Source organism: Hemicordylus capensis, chromosome 5, assembly GCF_027244095.1.
Source record: "Hemicordylus capensis ecotype Gifberg chromosome 5, rHemCap1.1.pri, whole genome shotgun sequence".
NCBI classification, from domain to species: domain Eukaryota; kingdom Metazoa; phylum Chordata; class Lepidosauria; order Squamata; family Cordylidae; genus Hemicordylus; species Hemicordylus capensis.
Window position 1 is genome coordinate 122,069,283 of NC_069661.1, and position 22,617 is coordinate 122,091,899.

Here is a 22,617-nt window from a genome sequence, read left to right on the forward strand (position 1 = left end):
CACATTATAGGCCACAGAGTATTAGCAAAGAACCATAAAAAAAAACCCCAGGGTTTAAGAAATAAAACCTTAGCTACTTCCCAAAGATGTAAGAGTAAACAGAGGGAGCTAAAAAACCCTAAATCTTTACCCTGCAGAACTCCAACTACTACTCCCACTGACTTGTTTTTTAAATACATGATCACATACAAGTCCAGCAATAAGCGTGCACCGAGCCTATGAGTAAAGGCTTCCAAGATCTGATAACTAAGTCACAAAATAAATCTTTTAAGAGCTATCAAACTGAACAAAATAAAATAAAATTAGATATAAATTCCCGTTTTAGACTGTGGTCAACTGAGGTCTAGACAAAACCCCATGCGCATTCACTGCTTAGTCTCCAGTCTGCTCCAAGTTTGAAAAGGTAATTGAACTCAGTCTGTAATTACTGGATTAGACACAGATGGGCTCTATACATTTCAGGGGGAGAAGCACTGTTTGCATTCATTTTATGATTGCCTGTAAGGTCAAACTTTTCAAAATGTACTTTCATCTGTTAAATGGTTTCTTAAATTCCCCAGGGTAGATCTTCAATAACTGATGTTTTAAGCAATTTGAGCCTATCAGATCCTGTCTTTGAATGTAATAAGCTGCCCATTTTCTCGTATTATATACGTACATGTAGGTTAATTGCTACATCTTGCATATTTTTAAAATTGCCTCTTTTTTGGGGTGGGGGACATGAAAATTTCATTCAACAGATACAAAGAGGGCCATGCAATGCCTCATATCTCAGCATGAGGGCCAACCTAATAAAGAATAACTAAAACCTAGAATAATATTAATTGTTTTTATGATTAGCTAAACAAACAAAAACCTACAAATAGCAATCAATAAGCCCCATTTTACAGCATGGGAAGTTGCTATATAGAAGTGCCAACAAAAAGAGATTAATCAATCACAATTAATCAACAAAAACTGATTAAAACAGTATGGATGTTATTGTTGGAATTCCTGAAAATACAACTGTAGTTATTTTTGTCTTTATAATTTCAACCAAAAGCAGTTAAAACATAAATTGAGATATGGTGATGTAGTAGCCTGAGTATTGGACTTGGACCTAGAATCAAATTCCCATTCAGTCATGGAACCCCTGCTTCCCTTCTAACTGAGCAAAGAGGTGCCTCTTTAAAGTGCTGATTCTCTTTATTTAGCAGGGCCCTATCCTGCTAAATTATTTAGCAACTGGCCCTATCCATCCCCAGCACAGCATCCCTCAGTGGCTGTTGCTGGTGTCTATCATGTTTATTATTGAGATTGTGAGCCCTTTGGGGACAGGGAACCATTTTATTTATTTATATCTATGTAAAGCGCTTTGGGAACTTGTGTTGAAAAGCTGTATATAAAAATATTTGTTGTCTTTGTATTTATGAAGCTCACTGGGTAACCCTCAACCTCGTAAGACTGTTGTAAGGGTACGATGGCATGACACAGTCTCCCCCATGGATGCTGCAAGTCCTCACTATACAAAGCTATTTCCAGCATGTCTTCCTGATGCTGATAAAGAAGCCTAGTCTCACTCAAGCAGTAAATCTGTGTCTGGGCAGTACAACCTTAAAAAGCAGGTAGAGATTCACATGATGGAATGTTCCCCCATGGTGCTGGTGGTGGGGAGACCATTCTTTTACACACACACACACCCCTAGCATGTCAAGGAGACAGCTAGGCTAGAACTCTTCCCAACATCTACTTTTCTATAGAGAGAGCATTTTAAAAACATATTAGAAGAGCATCTGAATGAGCCCCAACCTGCTGTCTGAAGAGACAGTCTCCAAGCCCAGGTTTACCACATCTGGGAGAGCTACTAAGCCACAATTTCAGCCATTGCAAGTGTAACTCACTCAAATTCAAGACAAGTCAACTTGCAGCATTCATTCTTGTCTGAGGTAAAGTATCAGCAAAACAACAGAAAGGGGCAACACAAAGCAACACGAGCCTGTTAGAAGTCCCCATATTTGCAGTTCTCCAGTTTCCTTCCATTTGTACTGGGAACACTTGCTTACATTTCACATAAATCGGGTTTTTAAATTCAGATAAAATGGTCTGAAACAAAATGAAACACGTTTATTTTTAAATGTGAGGAAAATGTGGAAAGGCTTCTTCACAATGCATCCACAGTATGAAAAGAGTATTTAGTGTTTTACATTCCAGAACAGTTATATCAAACCTGGTTTTAAGTAGACTGTGCGAACCCACAGACCACTCCTAAAGGCTACTGCAATTTTCCAGACCAGGGATAATATAATGTCAAACAATCCTACCAACCATAATTATACCATAGCAGGGCATAATGGGTTCTAACTATTCAAGTACAATATATTAAAAGAAAAACACAAAAGGTTTATTTTATTCAAATTATTGACAATGCTTATTTGGCTGTCTATGCTCAACTTAACTACAGCCTCTAAAATGTATGTGTGTGGCGGGGGTGGGGGGCAAATTGAAAATGGATGTTAAGCATGTGAAATTTGGTCTTTGGATAAGGTCTTCTTAATGCATAGCCTTTGTAGCTGATATAAGGTGAATACAAATAGCTACTTATCAAAAGGTAACTTAAGAAGACCTGCACATAGCCATGATAAGCCAGTTGTCTGTAATGTCAACCTGTCTGTTGAAGATTATTTGATTTTACCACACACTTGCATCCAGTCAGAAGTCTGGGACTGCAGAGGAGTAGCACAACTCCAACAAAACACATAAGCAGGATGATGTAGATGACTAGCTTACTAAATTTAAAAACAACCCAAAAAACCTACCTAGACAAGTTACTACCTGGTAGGTGGTCATCTATAGTTACTCATAGTCATATCTAGGTCAGGAGACAAGAAACCATGAAACTAGCTCAGCAAGTCCACTGGGATTTTAGACTTAAATTTCACATAGCAAACATTTCTGAAACTGAGGGGAGTTTCAAAAGCAGTTTATAATATTGCGGGATGGGGGAGAGAGGTCAGCTGTTCAAAGAAAAAAGCAAAGAATTCCACTGACAAGCTCTTTGTGCATGTCTAAGCAGCTCTTGGAATGCCAGCCTTAGACTCTTTTATGTTTATTTTAAAAAATATAAGTAGGGGTGGAGCAACTGAGGCAAATATTTTGTAGTCTGGCAATTCTAAATCCACTAATCATGTCTATTCCTGGAGAAATAAGACAGTGGTACCTTAAGACACATGAGGAGGGCACGCAGAATTTGAGGGAGAGCTTGTAGAAATTTCCCATGAATCTGGGAAGATGAAAGAAGTTCAGAAGGGAATACTTTAATTTCTAGCCATCTTAATTGTAATATTTATGATTATTTGTTGTGTACTGCCCAGAGCCTTTGGATGGGGGCGGTATAGAAATGTAATAAATAAATAAATAAATAAATACTTGTTCTTCACACCAGGATAATAGGAATAAATATTGTTTCAGTGTGACATCATTAATTTATGCAAAAGATGCCCACAACAACATAATTTGTGGGGAGAGGGGTGGAACCAACCATGGGCAGCCAACTACTAATATAAAACAAAAAGACACTGAGTGTGACACTCGTTCGAAACGAACTTCTGTGATTGATCACATCATTTCCTGGTGGTTTTCTTATGATTAAAAAGGAAGCAGAAGTATATTGAACTAAAATTTAATCTAAGAAGTCTAATGATTTTCTGTTACCTATTATAAACTATCTTCAATCAACATGGTTCTAAGTGGACCAAATCCTGCTCCCACACACATATCAATTACACAAACAAGAATTTAACATGCACAGTGAAAGTCAGAATTTTGCCTAGATATTGTAAACCAGTCATTCAGATAAATGGGTACAATTTTGATTCCATATCATGAGTTAAGATTTTAAATTCATTCAACAACATCTCAGTATCTGAGGGAACCTAACCAAAGCAAAGGAGCATCTAAAGTAGAAGGAATTAAACATTAATAAAAAATCATGTTGCTATCTTTAAAAAAAAAAAATCTTGGCAACAAGGTTTTGAAAGAAGACTATCCCAAGAACATGCACATCTGTTTAATATTACAAACCAACTGTCAACATCCTAACTGAAGTTTTAATTTAATATTTTTCCTTTCTTGATGTTTTACCTTTAATCAATGCCTTGTGAGAGTATCAGCTTTCTATACGAAACTGTTAAATATAAAGAAATGTTATTGCAGCATGTTTATAAAATCATAGTTCGAGAACTTTGTATTTTTCTAAAGCCTGACCACAACTTAATTATCTGCAGGACATTCCAAGCTTGCAAATGTAAGATCCAGTTCCCAAGCAATTTGGAATATCTACTGTACAGGACATTGGGCTTTCCAAATACCACAGCACAGTTTGGTTTCCAAAAGTCAGCATTAGGACTCTTAGGCATGGCTTTTATTTTCATTAAACATTCGTTTCGGTGCTAATCATTAAATTGTTTTCATGCTTCTCTTTCATGTTACTTTGCTGTCTTCAGTTGTTTGCCGTTACCACAAAAGTGTGGGAGCTATTGTGAAGGAGGGAATATCAACTCATGTCCAGTAGAATGAGATTAGCAAGAGCATGGCCATATTTGGCTCCCATCAACTTGCACTAATTCAAACACAAAATCTACAATGACAATTCCAGGGGAAACGATTAACTACAAGTTAAGAGGGGAAGATTCTAACACTTACTAACCATCCCCCTCAATCTCACCTCATCTCAGCATATAATCTTCTTCAAAGACAGGAACATGGAAATTTCAGTCGAAGCTCTTCTGTTTCTAGAAACCTGCCAATCTCATGGCCATTTTGAAATAATAATGCAATTTGGTTGCTGAAACTTTTACATGTAACACAATGGGACCAGTTAGTCTACACTAATTGGATGAAAAAGACAGTTATTTTCAGATATCTTTATCTATGAGACACCGATACCTCCAGTGACCAAATAACGTAATTGGGTCAAATAACAAAAAACCTTTCTATATTCCGGTGTGTCCCCAAGTTAGTCTGGCAGGCAATACTTATGAAGAATACCTGAATTCCTTTGTAATTTAAGTACAACATTATGCATCAGAAGTACTAGGACTTTAAGAGTTTGACCAAGAAACAGAAGTGCAGCCCAGGGCACCAAAACACTGCCAAAAGGGCCAACACAAAGGGAACATCTACTCTGTAGGTCACCAGCAGTGTTTCCCTTTCACAGGGATTCCCAGATGCTGTTGACTACAACTCCCAGAATCCCCAGCTGCAAGGGCTTTTGCTTGGGGATTCTGGGAGTTGTAGTCAACAACATCTGGGAAGCCCTCTTAGAGGGGATACTGGTTACCAGCTTTCTTTCCGGCACAATTCTGCCTCTTCTTAGAGAGGGCTGGTAGTTTGCCATTCTCCAGCACAGAATTCTGCACAGAATGTGTCACAGATTTGAACAAAACCCTAGCACACAATCTTGAGTTCCTAGGCTTTCATTTACCTTAAGTTATTAACCCTCATGATTGTAGACACATGTCTGAAAACAGTCAAAGCCTATAAAAGGCTTCTCTGCCCATTCCTCATGGCTTCCCTAGTCATATAAAGCAGCCAGTTATCCCTTACCCATACTTCTCTTCTTGCCACTTCATTGTTCTGCGCAAAAACTAAGCATTAAAAAGAAATAAAAGTTGTACAAAGATTTTTAAGAGGAGATTTAGAAGATGACAAGAAACTGAAAACAAAATACAATATGCAGAGTTGCATGTAAAGGTAAAAAGTAAAGTGTGCCATCAAGTCGATTTCGACTCCTGGCGCCCACAGAGCCCTGTGGTTGTCTTTAGTAGAATACAGGAGGGGTTTACCATTGCCTCCTCCCATGCAGTATGAGATGATGCCTTTCAGCATCTTCTTAGATCACTGCTGCCTGATACAGTACCAGTGGGGATTCGAGCCAGCAACCTTCTGCTTGTTAGTCAAGCATTTTCCCGCTGTGCCATGTAGTGTTGCATAAATGGCAGAGTGCTGAACTGGGTTATTTCTTGGAGAAGAATTAGTCTTTCCTTGGTGCAGAATACCAATGAAATGAAAAAAGTCTCTCTATCTGGAGTTCCACTTGTAAAACCATCTCCTCCTCATAGTTTTCATTTGATGTCTTTCATAGCTAAGGCGTCTTTAAAAAGCTAGCTCCAAGTATCCACAATTCTGCTTGCGATGGCAAATATTGCACCACCCCCTGGCAAGCATGACAACAGGCCCAACCCTTTCCCCAGGGTGAATAAAAATTGATATTCTAACTCTGATTTTTTTTCTTTTTAACATTTCAGCTATAGTAAATGTCTCTTTTAAAAATAAGCTGATTTAAAATGAAATCCAAACTTAATGCAAACACTCTTGTAAAACAGAATGATGAAAGGCTGGTTTTCTTTGTAAAGAACAGTCTATCATACAGCACAATAATTCACATACGTATTGTGGCTTATTGAGGCTAGGCAGGAACTAGCAGATCACCACATCATCTGCTGCTCCATCTTGATAACATTTTACTCCTATTTTACACCTATGTGAACTATGTGATCTCTGCAACCAGCTAAGAATCAGTACTCTGATTATAAATATTACAAGTTTACTTACAAATCAATCAATCAGTAAGCACTTTTAGAAAGTATCTAAACACTACATAGAGAAAAATTCTCAAACTGGCCTTGTTTTCCTTGGGGATTAAATTAAAGATCAATCCACCCTGCTTCTTCCCAGTCTTGGAGAGAAGGCAGAGATTGTTCCCCACAGCTGACTGCACTGCCTCCGAGGAGCATCGTAACTGTGGGAACAATCTTCTTTCCCTCCCCACTTCTAAGGCTCAAAGAAGTCCTGGGTGTGTTTTGGCTCCGTGCTTCCAAGGTGCTTGGAGCAGCTCAGGAGCACAGTGCCCAAACAACATGCCTCGGTACTCCTCTACAGCTTGGAGCTGGAAAGTGGGGCAGAGATCATACCCACAAGTACACTGAGCTTATGAGGTGCTCCGAATGGATCCACAGGACAACTGTGCCAACTATTACCACCCCCTCTCTCCAGCAGCTGGAGAAATGCACTGGGGCTTTTCATGCTACACTGTGCAGCATAACGCCTCATTCCCCTACTCAATACCAAGCTGAGAGCTGGAGAAGGGAACAGGGGGCTGGCCATCCCTGACTTCATGCTGCATTTTGGAAGTGCAGTGCAAAGTCAGGAAGAAGACCATAGCCCATGGGGAAGGACCTGGCTGTGACCATCCAAGCTAGCCAATATTTGTGGGCCACTAGCTAAAACCATGTTTAAAATGAGCTCAGTTTGGAAAAAGTATACTGGCTGACATGCAGACTAATGCTGCGAGCACTGAAAAACATCTCCTGCAACCCAACCCTCGAGGATATATTATTTAAAGGCATGGTGAGTAGGGATGTGCACAGAACCGGTTCGGAGGCCCTTTTACAGACCTCTGAACCGATTCAAAACACACCATACTCTTCTGGCTACTTCCAGCCAGTGACACACCGAGGCGGCAAGGAGGTACACTGCTGCCACACAGGACCAATTTTGCACACAAAGCCGGGGTGGAGATGGGTGGTAAGGGCACCCTCCCCAGTCCTTAAAGCAACCCCCCACCTTCAAACTGGCAGTTGCCAGTTCCATGCACATCCCTAATAGTGAGCTACAGAGGGAAGAAAAGACAGACAAAAATCACCCCTCTCTCGGTAAGCACATGAAATGCTTTTTGGCATGCACAATATTAGTCTGGATGTTGGCCACTATTTGCACAGTCTGACTTATTAGCATATTTGGGAGCATGCGCTGATACAATGCAACCTGTCTGGTGTCAGATACTGCAAAAAGAGCTTCAAAATGGTGCTTGATTGGAAGATTTATCACAGGTCAAAACTATTAAGTGCTCAATGCATTTCAATTCTTAGAAAGTCTTATTTGGGACAAAGGGCTCCAATGGTCACTCCTTGCAAAGTTGGGCACCCTTTCTATGAAAAACAAAATATTACTTATTTGACATAGGGACATCAAAGATCAGGTGCTTGGGTGAAGATGACCTATAGATTCCTAATAGATAGGTTACCATTCTATATATAGCACTTTGTCAAGGGAGCAACCAATTGATCCCACATGATAATGCAAACTTCACTCTGACAGTGACAGTCACTACCCAACAGTTTAAAATACATTAAAAATCTTTCAGATATTGCTCAGCCAATCTAATAAATAATGTACAACACTGTTCCCTCTAAGACATGCACTTGTGCATGCGCGCACAAGTTTTTGGATGTCCACTCAGTTAATTTTAGATCTCGCTCAAGTTGAATCAGTAAGGCCCCATTCTGAATGCAAGTGTGCACACACTCCCTTGACACTTGCGCTCAGAACAAAACTCATTCCGCACAGAGATAAAAAAAATTAGAGGAACCGCTGATGTACAATGCTTGTGTTGGCGGGGGGGGGGGGGGGCTGACCATCCATTGGTACCAAAGGAATCAGCTGACTGATACTAGGAAATGGAAATACAAAGTAAAATTTGGAATCTCCACAAGCACGGTCAAGGGCTTCTTAAGTGTTCAGCCTATATGGATCAGTTCTCTCTTGATTGGAGAAGACTGAACCATCCTCCTATGAGAATAGCTGATTTCATCTAAAGCACATCCACACCACAAATATAAGCTTGTGGCTCACATCAAGAGCAGCACACCATGGACACACCATCAGACACATCCATGCTGCAGAGAGCTTTCCTAGCTGCGTAACATCAAGTGTGCAGTGGGGTGTGGGGAGCAAATTTCAGTGATCTGTATTGCCTCCAGAAGTGCCCTGTCACCCAAAAATATGACCCTAAGGTCAGACCTCAGTGACATATTGGCGATACAGGGCACTTCTGGAGGCAGCAGCAATCATCAAAATTCCCCCCCCCCCCCCACTAACCCTGCATTCAACCCTGGCTCAGCAATAGTAGGGAAACTCTCCACCGCACAGATGTGTTTTCCTAGCATGTCCAAGAAGTGCTGCTCTGGATGACAGCCATCAAAAATTTAAGATTTGTGAGGTTGCTGAGAATGTCCTAGTCTCAGAAGAGGAGTGTATTTCCAAGGGGTTTTAAGAAAAAGGAAATTAACAGGAAATTTAAAGGAAGACCCGCCTTAAACAAGACTCTTTATTACTTAGAATATGTTTACACCACCTTTAATGGAACAGTCCCAAAGAGGCTGACAATAACAACACTAAGCTACAATAAACATAATCCAAACAAAAACAGCAGATAAATCAAAGATTCTAAAAATAGAGGTTAAAACCAAAGTAAAATGTAAGATAAAAAGCAAATAGCTAAAACTCCAATATCATTAAAATCCACTAAAAACTTGTGAGAACAGGCAAACCTCACCTGGCATTTTATCTATCTATCTATCTATCTGTCTATACTGCCTGATATGTACATCTCTAGGCGGTGTACAAAATCTAAAATATTAAAAAGTTACAAATTAAAATACATTAAAAAACAATAGAATACAATAGATATTAAAACAAGTTTTTAAATTATTAAAATTTTAATAATTTGAAATACAGTAATGATGGCACCAAGAAAATATGGCTGGGAAAAGAGTTCCATAGTTTGAGAACCACCGGGAAAAACTTAGTTGGCTAAATTTATCAGGCAAGCTGCTGAGAAAAATTCAGCAACACATCCAGTTTAAAAACACGGCAACTCTATCTATGGAACAGAGATGTTTGGGAGTTGTAACTATTGAACAGGATTAAAGCTAGTTTATGCTTGGGAAGTAGAGTGCTCTTTGCACAACTGTTCATTCTGAGTAACAGCAGTTATATTTAACAAATAAAACTCTGTCCTACATTGCACATACTTCAGAAAAAAGTACAGGGAGTTCTTGCCCTTGTGATATCAGTTTGTGCTGCCTTTTAGGGTTTTAGCCTTTTAGCCTCTGAGAGACTTCATTTTTATGCGACTTCAGAGAGATAGGGTTACTGTAACTATGACCTGCAAATCCAAATTTCTCACCTTTAATATATCCAGACTAGTAAAAAAACAACTGGACTGAACCTAGCATTTCCAAATGCTTGTCTTGCACTCACATCCCCATTACTTTGGCTGACTTCAGAAGCACTCCCCAAGGGACTATTAATTGATCTGGAACCTAATCTGCTTTTAACTCAGGCACGCTCTTTATATCTGAATTAGAAATAAATGTAATGTTCCATATCATTTCTTTGCCATTTTCCGTCAATTTAAAAAAAGCTATCTTCATGAGTTAAATTCTAATAATTATATTAGAAAGACTTGGCCTTTGACTGTACAGTTTAAATGTATGATATGGGAATTATTCCAAGAAATAAAATAGATGTGTGCAAATATAATATAAAACACAGCAATATCAACTAGTGTGTTGTAAAAGAATATATTTAAATTGGTACATGAGAGAGACCAAGTGAGAATAACTTCTTATGACCTCATCTATGAGCCCAATTTATAAGAACTGGCTTCTCGTTAAAATTATGAACTGCAAGTCATTTTGAGTTCCCAGACACATGAGCATTAATTTCTCTAAAGAGCACCACTGACAATACTAAACCCACTAAGTTTGGGATGGTGCAGATATGCATGCTGTCCTTTCCAGGGCTCTCAGCGAAGTTACTGAAATGAAAATGAGAATTCCTAAATAACATTGTCACTAATTAAAACAAACCTTGTGAACTTAAAGCAAAGCACGTTGCCATATCTCAGCTTCTGTGCAAGTTACGATCAAAGTAAGCTTTGCATACTTGATGGGAATTCTAGTTTACGCCAACAAGATTTTAGCTTCTCTACAATTTGCAACAGGGAAATGACCTGATTAGCAAGCCTAGAGTTGCCGGTTTGAATCCCTGCTGGTATGTTGCCTAGACAATGGGAAACACCGATATTGGGCAGCAGCAATATAGGAAGATGCTGAGAGGCATCATCTCATATTGCGCGAGATATGGCAATGGTAAACCCCTCCTGTGTTCTACCAAAGACAACCACAGAGCTCTGTGGTCGCCAGGAGTCAACACCGACTCAACGGAACATTTTACCTTTACCTTTCAGAAAAGTCCAATCCCCACATTCCCTTTTGGTGTGGAAAAACTGGCTCCCCAACAATGTAAACTCTGGGTGTTGCCAGATGAGTCTGAAAGAGTCACCACGAAAAACTAAGGAGATACAATCAGGCTGTGATAACTTCTTAACACATTAAAAATGGACATGGGATCTGGCGTAGCTGAACTTGCAGAGAAGCCATCATCCTGTGTTAATTAGTTTTACCGGTTTAAACTTTACAGCTCTGAATAAGCCTCTTGGAATCCCTATCATTCACTTCTATATCCCACAATACACTTTTACAGTGGTGTAACAGAAAGACTACACTTTTCAGCAACTTTCCCCAATACTCCATGGTTCCATAAACGACTTGTTGATGAACGCCCTCAGAACTAGGACTGACATCTTTTACTGGCCCTACCCCTGTGCCTTTAGCAGCAGCTCAACACAAATAAATGAAGGGAGGCAAGACTTTCTTTGGAATAGCAACAAAATGGTGGGAGAGGGCTCATCTGCTGAATTCTTTTGTACACAGCTATTGTCAAAGACACCGGAGAAGGGTTGCTTTCACACCAGGCATTCTGCAGAACTGCCCGTCTTCACTCATTCACTTTTTACAGGGCATCTACAAACATCTCACACCACACTTTCGCCATGCACTTTCCACTGTTTTGGGGAACTCAGAAAATCTGACTTTAAAGCCCCACACCCATATAGCATGGAAACAGAATTAATATTCCATTTATGACATGAAGCAGAAAAGCAACCATTGAGTGCTCCTAAAAGTCCCCAGTCAGAAGCTTATGGTGAGAATGTGGCACCCTGATCACAACACAGCATCTGACTTGCAATTATGACTTCAAAGAAAGCATAGCAAAGCGTTTACATGAGTGAGCACATGAAAAGCATGGGGAAATGTCTCAGTTTCATGGTGAGCAGAATTGGCTGCATTCAAAGGCCCGTGACCATGTTTTCACATGACACAGCCACATGAAGCAAGCAAGCAAGAAATAAAAGCAGTGGTTCATTTGAACTAACCATGAGGAGCAGGTTATTGCAAGGGATCAGTAAGAGAACTCTCAAAAGCAAACATGATTTGGTGTGAATCTGATTTTTCTTCAATTCTGAAGTCAACCAACTCTATAGACATTTATAACATTAAAATACACAACAGTTTTAAAAGTATTTACATTTTCACAAGAAATTGCCTGATGTCTCAATGGCTGACTACATAACTGACTACAAAGCTAGAGTACAATGGCTGACTACATAACTACTACAAAGCTAGAGTACAATTTGAAAGCCTTCTCTGTCTGTGTAACCAAGTTTATAGTTTAAGCAAGAATTCATATAAATGTATTCAAAAATGTTTTTTTTTTTTTAAAAAAGATAATACTCTGTCTTAGACAGCAATTTCCCTTCATGGGAAATTATCCGAAATAACTATCCTATGTTGAGGGTTTATTATTAATGTATCACTTTATAGCATTGTACAGATAACAGTTTTACAGAAGCATCATCAACAATTGTCACACAACTCAAGGCGTATGAAGTCACTCAAGTGCTCCATCTAGCACAAGTAGCACAGTCTACTTCAGCAGCTAGCCGCTTCCCAAGGTTGTAGGCAGGGGTTTTCCCCAGCCCCCTTCCAAAACATCTTTTTAACAGAAGATGCCAGGAACTGAACTTCTGTGTACAAAACATATCCTCTGCTGTTGAGTTATGACACCTTAGGAAAAGAGTGAGCAGCTTGTTTGCAAAAAATAAAATCTAAAAATCCAAAGAAGTATTTATATTAGAATACTTGTAAATATTTCAGCATGTTAGATCCTTGGCAGAACAACTATTCTTTCTGGAAATAATTTTTACAATTTCTAGGGTGAGAGTAGGGGTTTATTCACACTAACAGACCTCCAAGCATTATTACAGAGGTGATTAATTTGGAGAGGGTGTGCTATCTTAGCTCAGTACAAGGAGACATTCCAAGGGAGCTGTCTGCAACAGTTTTCACATCTAATATTAGAAGAAGCAACAAAGAAAATAAAAGACACTAAACACATAACAGTTTAGGAAACATTTCGGTTTAGGAGAATAGCTGTTGGGGGGGGGTTGTAAAGACAAAGCAATTAGGAGGGGGGGGAAATTCCCTTAAACGGTTAGTACTTGCCCAATGTTGCTACCACCAATGAATCACTTCTACTGACTCATTATGCAAGCCATAATGAAATAAAATGCCATTGCACACTCAAATATTGGCACTAGTATGGGCATTACAGCTCAGTTATGGTCTATTTTGTCTGCATTGATCTTTTGCCTTTTTATAAGACAGAAGCAGCTATCAGCCACACCAGCACAAAATAAAAGCAGCCCTCATAAACTGCAGAAGAGAAGATTGGAGAGGGAGTGGAAACAGTCTAGTACTGCATCCAAGGAGTTGTGTGCTGATAAAACCACTGGTGCCTCAAAAATATTTGCTGTTAAATGGCTAAAAGAAAAAACATATTTAGGGTAGCTAGCTGCTTCACACAACACAATTGGCCACTGAATTAGGAATATCTATCATAAAAAGGAGGGCAGAAGTGCATGTTCCAAATAATTATCTCTTCCAAGACTGGCTCCTAATTTTTGACAGGTCAATATCAGTGATGAGGGGCAGAATTTATTTATTTTTAAAGAATTTCACACATACCTTAAAAATTCTCTGTTTAATTAGTAACTTGATCAGCTGAAACACTACTAGGAAAAGTAGTAGTTTCAAAGTTGTAAACAACTTTTCTCAGATTATTATACTTAAAAAAATACCCACATATCTAGTGTACATTCTTTGGACAAATTGAAATTAAGAGTTTTCAGTATGCTCCTTTTTCTCTTAAAAATTTAACCCAGGAAAGGAAAGGGCATGCTACTGAATGGTTGTATCTTAAAATATTTCCAAGTATTCCAATAAAAATAATTTTTCAAATAAACTTTCAAATTTGTTTGAATATTCAAACCATATTAATCCTAAATACACTAGTTGAATGGAACTTTCTTAAGAGTAAACACATTTAGAGTTGAACTACACATGTACTTTATTGCATTTTCTTCTTAGTTAAAAGTTTTCACATCAAGATTTTGGCTATTAGAAAAAATACTTTGAGGTATTTACACAGCATGTAAAATTAACATTTTTTAAAAGATTTGTTTATTAAATATAAATAAAACAAACACTGAAAATCAAATCACAATCTATTTAGGTCATCACAATTTTCCAGAAAACCTACATCATTGGGCCAGACTCTGTCTAGACACATTTGGAGGAGTTTAACTAAACAATTGAAGCTAAACGTAAGCATTTATCATAAATGGGATCTCAATCAATACAATCTCTAAATGAGCGCCTATAATATTTGCAGTTTAAGCAAACAATCCTCTCCCTCTAGAGGTGAAAGTCTGCTTTCTAAGAACAAAGCAGGAATTGCACCAAGGGGAAAGGAAGTGCTATCTTCAAGAAAGCACTGCTATTCTGCACAGTGTTTTAGTGCTTTATAATCCAGTACAATGCCACAACTGGAAAAGAAATGGAAGTAAGGAATTCACTCCGCAAGCAGCATGCTCCAACAGACGTATTCTGGTAACATTAGTGCGCTCAGAGCTTAATTTGTGCCAGAAACTTCTGACACGAGCTACAACTCCTCTTTTCAATGTCAGAGCTTAGCCCAGGGCCATGTGGGGAAAAACCCAATGAGTACTTCAAGCATGTGCAGAGTGCTCTTTTTTCTCTACTAAATAATCACATTCAGCCACCATATTTGGGATCAGAAGTAATACTTTTGAGCTCAGAGAGAATGCCTATTTACAGAGTCCAGAGCCCCAGCATGCCATTTTAGAACTCAACCACTGCCAAAACCAAAACTTTGTAATATATCTTTCTACTTAAAAGTGTGCTAACCTTTACAGTTATGAGATTTTATAAAACAGACCTGAGCATTTTGCTGGATCTGAATAATTTTAGGGAGTACAATTTTGAACTAGGGACACTCCAATTCCTGTTTCCTTGGAACTGCCAGAGAGTTCAACTGAATTTACCCTCAAGCATGTCCGTCTAGGATTTCAGACTTGCAGCTGAATCCTAGGCACAGTTACATAGGAGTAAATCATAAGAATATGAATAAGAACTGCTAACGGGACAAAAGAAACAGGTTTTAGTGGTGGATCTCTAATAATGATCAGTGGGCATAAAAGCTGTGTCTGTTATCCCAGAATAGTGTTTCTCCCAGTGGCTATTGCCTCCCTTGTGCTTCTTTTTACACTGTGAGACCCTATGGGACAAGAAACATTTTTTTCATTTATTTTATTCTTTATTTTTGTATGAACCACGTTGTGAGTTTTTAGTTGAAAAGCAGTATACAAATATTTTAGCAATAACAAACGCCCTGAAGAATCATGTTAAGAATAGCCTAGTATACCGTTTCCAACAGGGGCCAGCTCCTTTTGATAAGCTTACAAGCAAGCCCCAACATTGTTGCACGTCCCCAACTGTACCGATATACACACTGCTTCTGAACAGGGACCAATCAACAGCTCAATGGTAAAGTATTTTTAGGATTGCAGCCCGACACCTTCATCCTGACTAGGTATGTTCACTTGGAAGCAAGTCCCTGTGATTTCTGCGGAACTTACTTCTAAGTAAATACACTTAGGATTGTCACAGAACCCTAAGCGTGTTTATTCAGAAGGAAACGCCACGGACTTCAGGGGAGCCTTAGGTTTCCTTCCTCAGAGTGCCGCCGCCGCCACCACCACCACCACCACTTCAGTTTGCCGGTTAATTACGAAATGCCACTGACTTTTGACGGGGATCGTCGCTCGCAGCCCCATCAAACGGCCGCCTGGGTGGTGGGAGCGGTTTCCATCCGCGGATTTTGAAGCGGGGGACACTCGGAGCACGTCCTAATCCCTCCGACCCTCCGCAACTCACCACTTCCCGGGCTCGGGCGGAGAAGTCGGTCTTGGGGCGGGAGCTGCTGCCTCGCTTGAGGAGAAGGAGGTCGTCCCCGCGGGGGCTGTCACTGCCGCCCAGCGGGACCCCCAGCGCCTTGTTCCTGGTCTTCACCGTCTTCACGCTGGCCTTGAAAAGCAACGTGATATCCACCGCCATGGCTGAAGCGCCTCTCCTGCCAGGTTGTAAGTGGCCGCCCCTTCGTCCTTCCAGAAAGCCTTCCCCCCTGACAACTAGGCCCGCGTGCGAGGGTTCCGTATCCGCCTGACCGGCCCTGAAAGATGGGAGGACGCGGCGACAAATTTCGGAGTCGTCTTCTGTAGCAAAACCAGCAAAGGCTACTGAATTTATTGTGAGACAAATGTTTGTGGACTAATTTATCGGCGACTGTGAGCAAAGATATTATTTGAAATAACATTTGGTAAGGCCTGGTTTCCCTGTTTGGGGGTTTTTTATGTGGAAGAAACTGCTCCCAGCAGGACGGGGGGTGGGCGGCTTCAGAGGGAGGTGGGGAAGAGCCCCCTCAAGAAATTTGCTTCTGTTTCAGAAATCTGATTTGTAGGTATCACAGGACGCCCTCCCATAAACACACGTGGCCCGTTCTATGTCCCCCGCCCCTGGTGCCCACTGGAACAGGGTCCCTTCTTCGCAGAGCTGTACAAGGTAGGCTGCCTAGACCGGTGCGGATGACCTGCACCGCCCCCGCTCCTTGGAGGCAGACAGCAGCAGGATCCCATTTTGTCCTCCCTCCCGCTGCCATTATCCTTCCCTAGGAGAAAATAAAGACTTCTTGCTGGATTACACAAAGCGGGAGACATTCAGTTTCCAACAATGTAAGCCAGCCAGATTTTTCTTGATTCAGAACTTCATGACTAGGGGCAGCTGGTATTTAGAGTTGCCCGATCTCCATAGAAACGCAGAGGGTGTGCCCAGGAGCTAACGGGTGATTCCAGCATAACAGGAGGTGGAGACTAGTTCGACGGGGCGGAGCCCAGTTATTAATCTGGGGCAGAAAGGGACAGAAGAAGGGGTGGGGGGCAGAGTGAATAGCAAAAACACTGAAGGCAAGCAAAAAATAACACCTGTTTCTTGAGTCGGGCCCTCCCTCAGAGTTTCTGAAAAGGATAAGGCCCAAAGTTTCATGTAAAAACCCTGAGATCTTGCAACCAAAGCAGCACACTTGTGAATATCATATAATGGAGACAAGCCTTCATACCTTCCTTTGGAAGCTTTCCAGAGAGAGAGAGAAAGAAAATATGTAAAAGTTGAGTCAGATGGCTATGAAATTCAAACAGTATAGTCTGTGAATCTTAAATGTATAACATAAGTACGACAGCTATCCCCAAGGTTGAATCCAGGGTCTGGCTGAGTGTCTTTGATTACTGGTTAAGGCTAAACTCATATTGTGAGGGAGGAGGCAATGGTAAATCCCTCCTGTATTCTACCAAAGACAACCACAGGGCTCTGGTCGCCAGGAGTCGACACTGACTCGACTGCACACTACCTTTACCATCCTACTGGCTTGGCTCCCCTAATACTGGCAGACAATTTGACTCATTTTGGAAAAGAGCAGTTCATCAAAAGTTGAATCTATACGGCTTCAGCCCAGAGTCTTTCTTAAGAATGGGATACGCCCAAGCTAAAGCAGCTCTTAAACAGCGTGTCTCTGAAATGGATGCACAAACAGAACAAACTTTGATCCCCAGAAATGTCTTTCTTGGAAGCCAACCATTTAATCTCAATCCTGCTAGATATTTATTTCAAATCACAATTCCCAAATATCGGAAGATGTTACATTAGCCTATCGCAGTGCTAGAAGAAAAGTTTAGGAAAATCCCATATGCCCAAAGAGACTGCCCTTGAGCATCAGGCATGGCTGAAACTACCGCTCACATTTTACTGTATTGTGATCTTTACAGGGATTTTCACCACCATTATATCTCCCCACTTTTAATCAGCTTCCAAGGCCATTCAGACCTCTTTTATGTAATTTTTCTTTTTTACTCTCTCACTAGAAAGATGAGATATCTCTAAATGTTGCCAAGGTTTGCTAGACCGCTAGCAAAATCTGGCACAAACAGTCCCCGCACAATGAAAGGGGCTCAAATTTACTATGCATAGATGACATTGTTGGATACAGTATTAACTATACTATGCGTAACTGCTTTGTTTTTCTGCTACTTGTTTTGAGTATTTGCTGCTCTGTTACCATATCAATAGACTGAGACTGACTGACTGAGTACAGTGACCATTCACAACAGCACTCATTGAGAATAACATCTTCCTAGCCTTGCTGAATTCATTAGCACATGTAATGTGACAGGCAGCCATAGTTTCCACCCAGTGGTACTGCAAGGAACATCCATCTGGCAAAACTGATGGGAACAACTGACATACCTGGCAAAACAGTTTCCTTCAAAATAATGTTCTATAGATCCCACAGATGTCCTACTGATGGGATGTGCTAGTGCCATGGAACAAGAGCCTTTTGCCTATCCCATTCCTTCCATTCATCTTTACCTGCATGGTGGGACGAATCTCCCTGGCACAACCTGGTGACAAACAACCTGTGGCTCCCAAAAGGTGCATGTTTGGCCAGGCAGCTGGGCTGTAGCCCCAGCAGCACTCCCAATCTCCTCCCAGTCACAGCCAAGGCTGGGTGAGCAGTGGAACACAAGTCACACACATGCCCTGCATTGGACACTCAGTCCCTGTCAGAGCCTGAGCTAGTGCAGCTGCCGGGTGCAGCCCCAGGCACAACTGAGCGTTGTGCACGCTCTGCTCTAGTCCTGCCCTTCCTGTTTGTGCCGCTGCTGCTTCCAGCGCAAGTCCTTGGCAAAAACACCTGGGCAGCGGCAAGTGAAGAGGCAGCATGGGCAATGAGGTCAGGCCTCACACCAAACAAGTGATCCCATTGGCGCCCACCCCCAGTCAGTAGCAGCAGCAGCAGCACTCTGGCCAGACTGACCAGGCAGAGGAGGAATTTCCTCTCCAAGCAGAGGTAGGAGCTGTGTGGCATCATGACTCACTCTCTCTTCTTCTTGTGGAGAGGGATGAAGGAGGCAACAGCACCTTTAAAAGGTTCTTTTGAAACCTTGATATTCTAGATGTTGTGCATTAATTGCTTAATGTTACGCATTATGTTTTTAAAAATACTCTGTGGGCAGGGTATGCTTAGCTTGTGGGCAGGGGGCCAAAATGTCATGAGGTCCAGGCGCTAAAATTACCTACAGGTGAAACTCGGAAAATTAGAATATCGTGCAAAAGTCCATTAATTTCAGTAATGCAAATTAAAAGGTGAAACTGATATATGAGACAGACGCATTACATGCAAAGCGAGATAAGTCAATTTGTTATAATTGTGATGATCATGGCGTACAGCTCATGAAAACCCCAAATCCACAGTCCCAGAAAATTAGAATATTACATGGAACCAAGAAGACAAGGATTGAAGAATAGAACAATATCAGACCTCTGAAAAGTATACAGTGTACTGTGCTTGATTGGCCAGCAAACTTGCCTGACCTGACCCCATAGAGAATCTATGGGGCATTGCCAAGAGAAGGATGAGAGACATGAGACCAAACAATGCAGAATTGCTGAAGGCCGCTAATGAAGCATCCTGGTCTTCCATAATACCTCATCAGTGCCACAGGCTGATAGCATCCATGCCACGCCGCATTGAGGCAGTAATTGCTGCAAAAGGGGCCCAAACCAAGTACTGAATACATATGCATGCTTATACTTTTCAGAGGTCCGATATTGTTCTGTTCTTCAATCCTTGTCTTCTTGGTTCCATGTAATATTCTAATTTTCTGAGATTGTGGATTTGGGGTTTTCATGAGCTGTACGCCATGATCATCACAATTATAACAAATTAAGGCTTGACTTATCTCGCTTTGCATGTAATGCGTCTGTCTCATATATCAGTTTCACCTTTTAATTTGCATTACTGAAATTAATGGACTTTTGCACGATATTCTAATTTTCCGAGTTTCACCTGTAGTTGCACCTCTGGGTAGAACCGTATAAAAAGCTTTCTCTCCCCCCCTACTCCCCCGATGGGTGTGGTTTTTGTGAAGCTTTGGTGAGATGTCTTCATGAAGCCTTTGGTCTTGGGAGCATGGTGCCCAGAAGCCTGACTGGCTGAGCATCTGCCTGTGTGCTGAAACCCTTTCCCCCTCAGCTGAATCACTGGATGGCTGCATCTCTAAATTAGAACACTGGACCATGGAGTGCAGAACGGCTGAGCTGAACTGAAATTGCTGTCCTTGTGTGGGCCTGCTATGGGAAGAGCTGCATTGGGCTTCCCTGAACACACTTGGAAGTAAGACTCCTTGCAGGGGCGTAGCAAGGTTGGAGTGGGCCCAGAGACAAGATTTTAAAATGCCCCCCCCCCAAAGTCCAGGGCCTCCGCACACCCCAGGCCCCCAAGGATTTAAGTCTGATATTCCAAAATAAGTATGCTGCCTGCAAATACATTGCACTGAATACACACACACACGTCACAATATATAGTGATATACATTGAGTACTATACATTTGTATTACTTTTAATGCCTAGAACACACTAGAAAGATGAATTATTAAAATGGGCCCCTCGCTGCAGATTAGCAAAGGAGACTTTCAACCATGCAAGGTGAACCTATGTTTGTTTTCTCAGAATTCTGAACAAATTCAGTCAAGTTTGATTGCAGGAGGTTTTTCACAGGAGGCTTTTAAAGCCCTTTAAGACACCTCTCCTCTGGAATGGAGGTGCTGCATTCACATGTTGGCCAGATTTACCCTGAAGTCCCTGCAAGTTATTGGGGAGCAGTTCACACACAAGAAAAATAAAATAAAAGCACCACACATGCTTCACAGTTCTCACTCAGACCTTCTGGGTTGCAAAACAACTTGAACATAAGTGCATTTATCCTCTCTAATAAAACGCTTGGTGTCCGTCCGTGGACGGACACCAAGCGTGCGTTCGTGCCTCAACTGTTCTGAGCATGCTCAGAACAGTCCAAGAGAGACACGACCGCCAGCACCCGGCGGCCATGTTGGGCGGCCACAAACGGCTGCCCCGAAGAAGCCGGGACTGCGGAGGAGGGAGAGACTGGCTGAGGCGGCGGCAGAGCCGCCGCCTCGGCCATTAGCGGCGGCAAAGGACCGAGCGCCAGGAGCCACCAAACATCTTGGGTGGCCAGAAAGAGCCGCCCCAGGAAGACAGGAATGGGCCCGGGCAGCGGAGGGCCCGGCCAGAGCCGCAGGCCGCGGCGGGTGGCGGGCCCGCCAGAGCCCTGGGTGGCTGGCCCGGCCGGAGACACGGGCCGTGGTGGGTGGCGGGAGGGGGAATGGCGGCGGGGGTCCAGACCGGCCCAGGGAGACGAAAATGCTGCCGCCGCCGAAGTCCCACCCTCCCTCCCTCCCTCCCAACTTCCGAAACCACCTTACCCCGGCCCGTGACAGTTGAGGAAAGGAAGAGCTCAATTGAAGAGGGAAAGAGGAGCTCGCAAGCAGTGCTCCTCCCTCTACAAAGCCTCTTTCCGAACTGGCGCTTTAGGCGGAAAGGACGCAAGAGGCGTCCTTTCCGCCCCAAGCGCCAGTTCGGAAAGAGGCTTTGTAGAGGGAGGAGCACTGCTTGCGAGCTCCTCTTTCCCTCTTCAATTGAGCTCTTCCTTTCCTCAACTGTCACGGGCCGGGGTAAGGTGGTTTCGGAAGTTGGGAGGGAGGGAGGGAGGGAGGGTGGGACTTCGGCGGCAACGGCGGCGGCAATACTTTTAAAAAAAAAAAAGGGAGAGGAAAAGGCTAGCGCCCGTTATTATAACGGGCTTCAAAATACTAGTAAATGAATAAATGAATAATTAAAATTAATAAAATACTGTTCCAGAAGTTTTTGCAATTTTCTGCCATGAAACAAGCCACTTATAGGACTTTTTAGATAGTTTTTTTTAAGTCAGCAAATTTTCCAAGCTGTTTCAAAAAAAATATTCAGAGACTTCTCAGTCCCCGTCCCCCCCCCATATCCAAGCCCTATGGCAAGCAGATCCCTATATGGGGGGGGGGCGGGAAAGGTAACCACAAAAAGGAGTTCACGCTCTACCTGGCAAATGCTGGTCTGGGTGAAGCAGGGCAGCAGGGGGTCTTCTGCTGCAGAGAACAGTGGTAGCCACTCTGGCTGCTTCCTCCTTCCTGGCTTGCTTGGGCCCTACTCGAGTTCAGGCTTCACTGTGGCCTACACGGAGGCCTCCGTGGAAGCCCCGCCCACCCGCCGATCAGCTGAGAGGCGGGAGAAAAGGAGCTCTTTGCAGCTTGCCTGCTGCTTCGATTGCGGGCCAGCAGAACAAGCAGGAGAGACGGCGAAGAGGGCAAGTGGCTGAGGGGCCTTGGGGCTGGGCAGGGGGCAATGGGGAGTCACATGAGGTGCCTCTGGGGTGCCCCTCCAGGCAGTGGGGCCCCCAGACAACTGTCTCCCCTTGCCCTATCATTGTTACACGCCTGACTCCTTGGGTTCTTTTCTGAATGGGTCTACCACAGGCTCATCCCTGTGCTTGGCTGCCTAGGAGTTCCCTGAACTTCGAAGCAAAATCCT

The 22,617-nt window shown here is 42.3% G+C and overlaps 1 protein-coding gene across 4 annotated transcripts in view; it reads right to left on the bottom strand.

Annotated features, from left to right (window-relative positions):
* The window catches only part of STX18 (syntaxin 18), a 65,292-nt gene extending 43,067 nt beyond the window's left edge, over positions 1-22,225 (bottom strand). Inside the window, exon 1 of one of the 4 annotated variants that reach the window (XM_053252898.1) lies at positions 22,129-22,225. Coding sequence is in view for 1 of the 4 variants with exons in the window: in XM_053252896.1 (XP_053108871.1) it covers positions 16,023-16,202 (180 nt within the window). In the remaining 3 variants the exon portion in view is untranslated. The other 3 variants (XM_053252896.1, XM_053252897.1, XM_053252899.1) reach the window with 3 other exon arrangements.
* Positions 22,226-22,617: the final 392 nt, after the last annotated feature.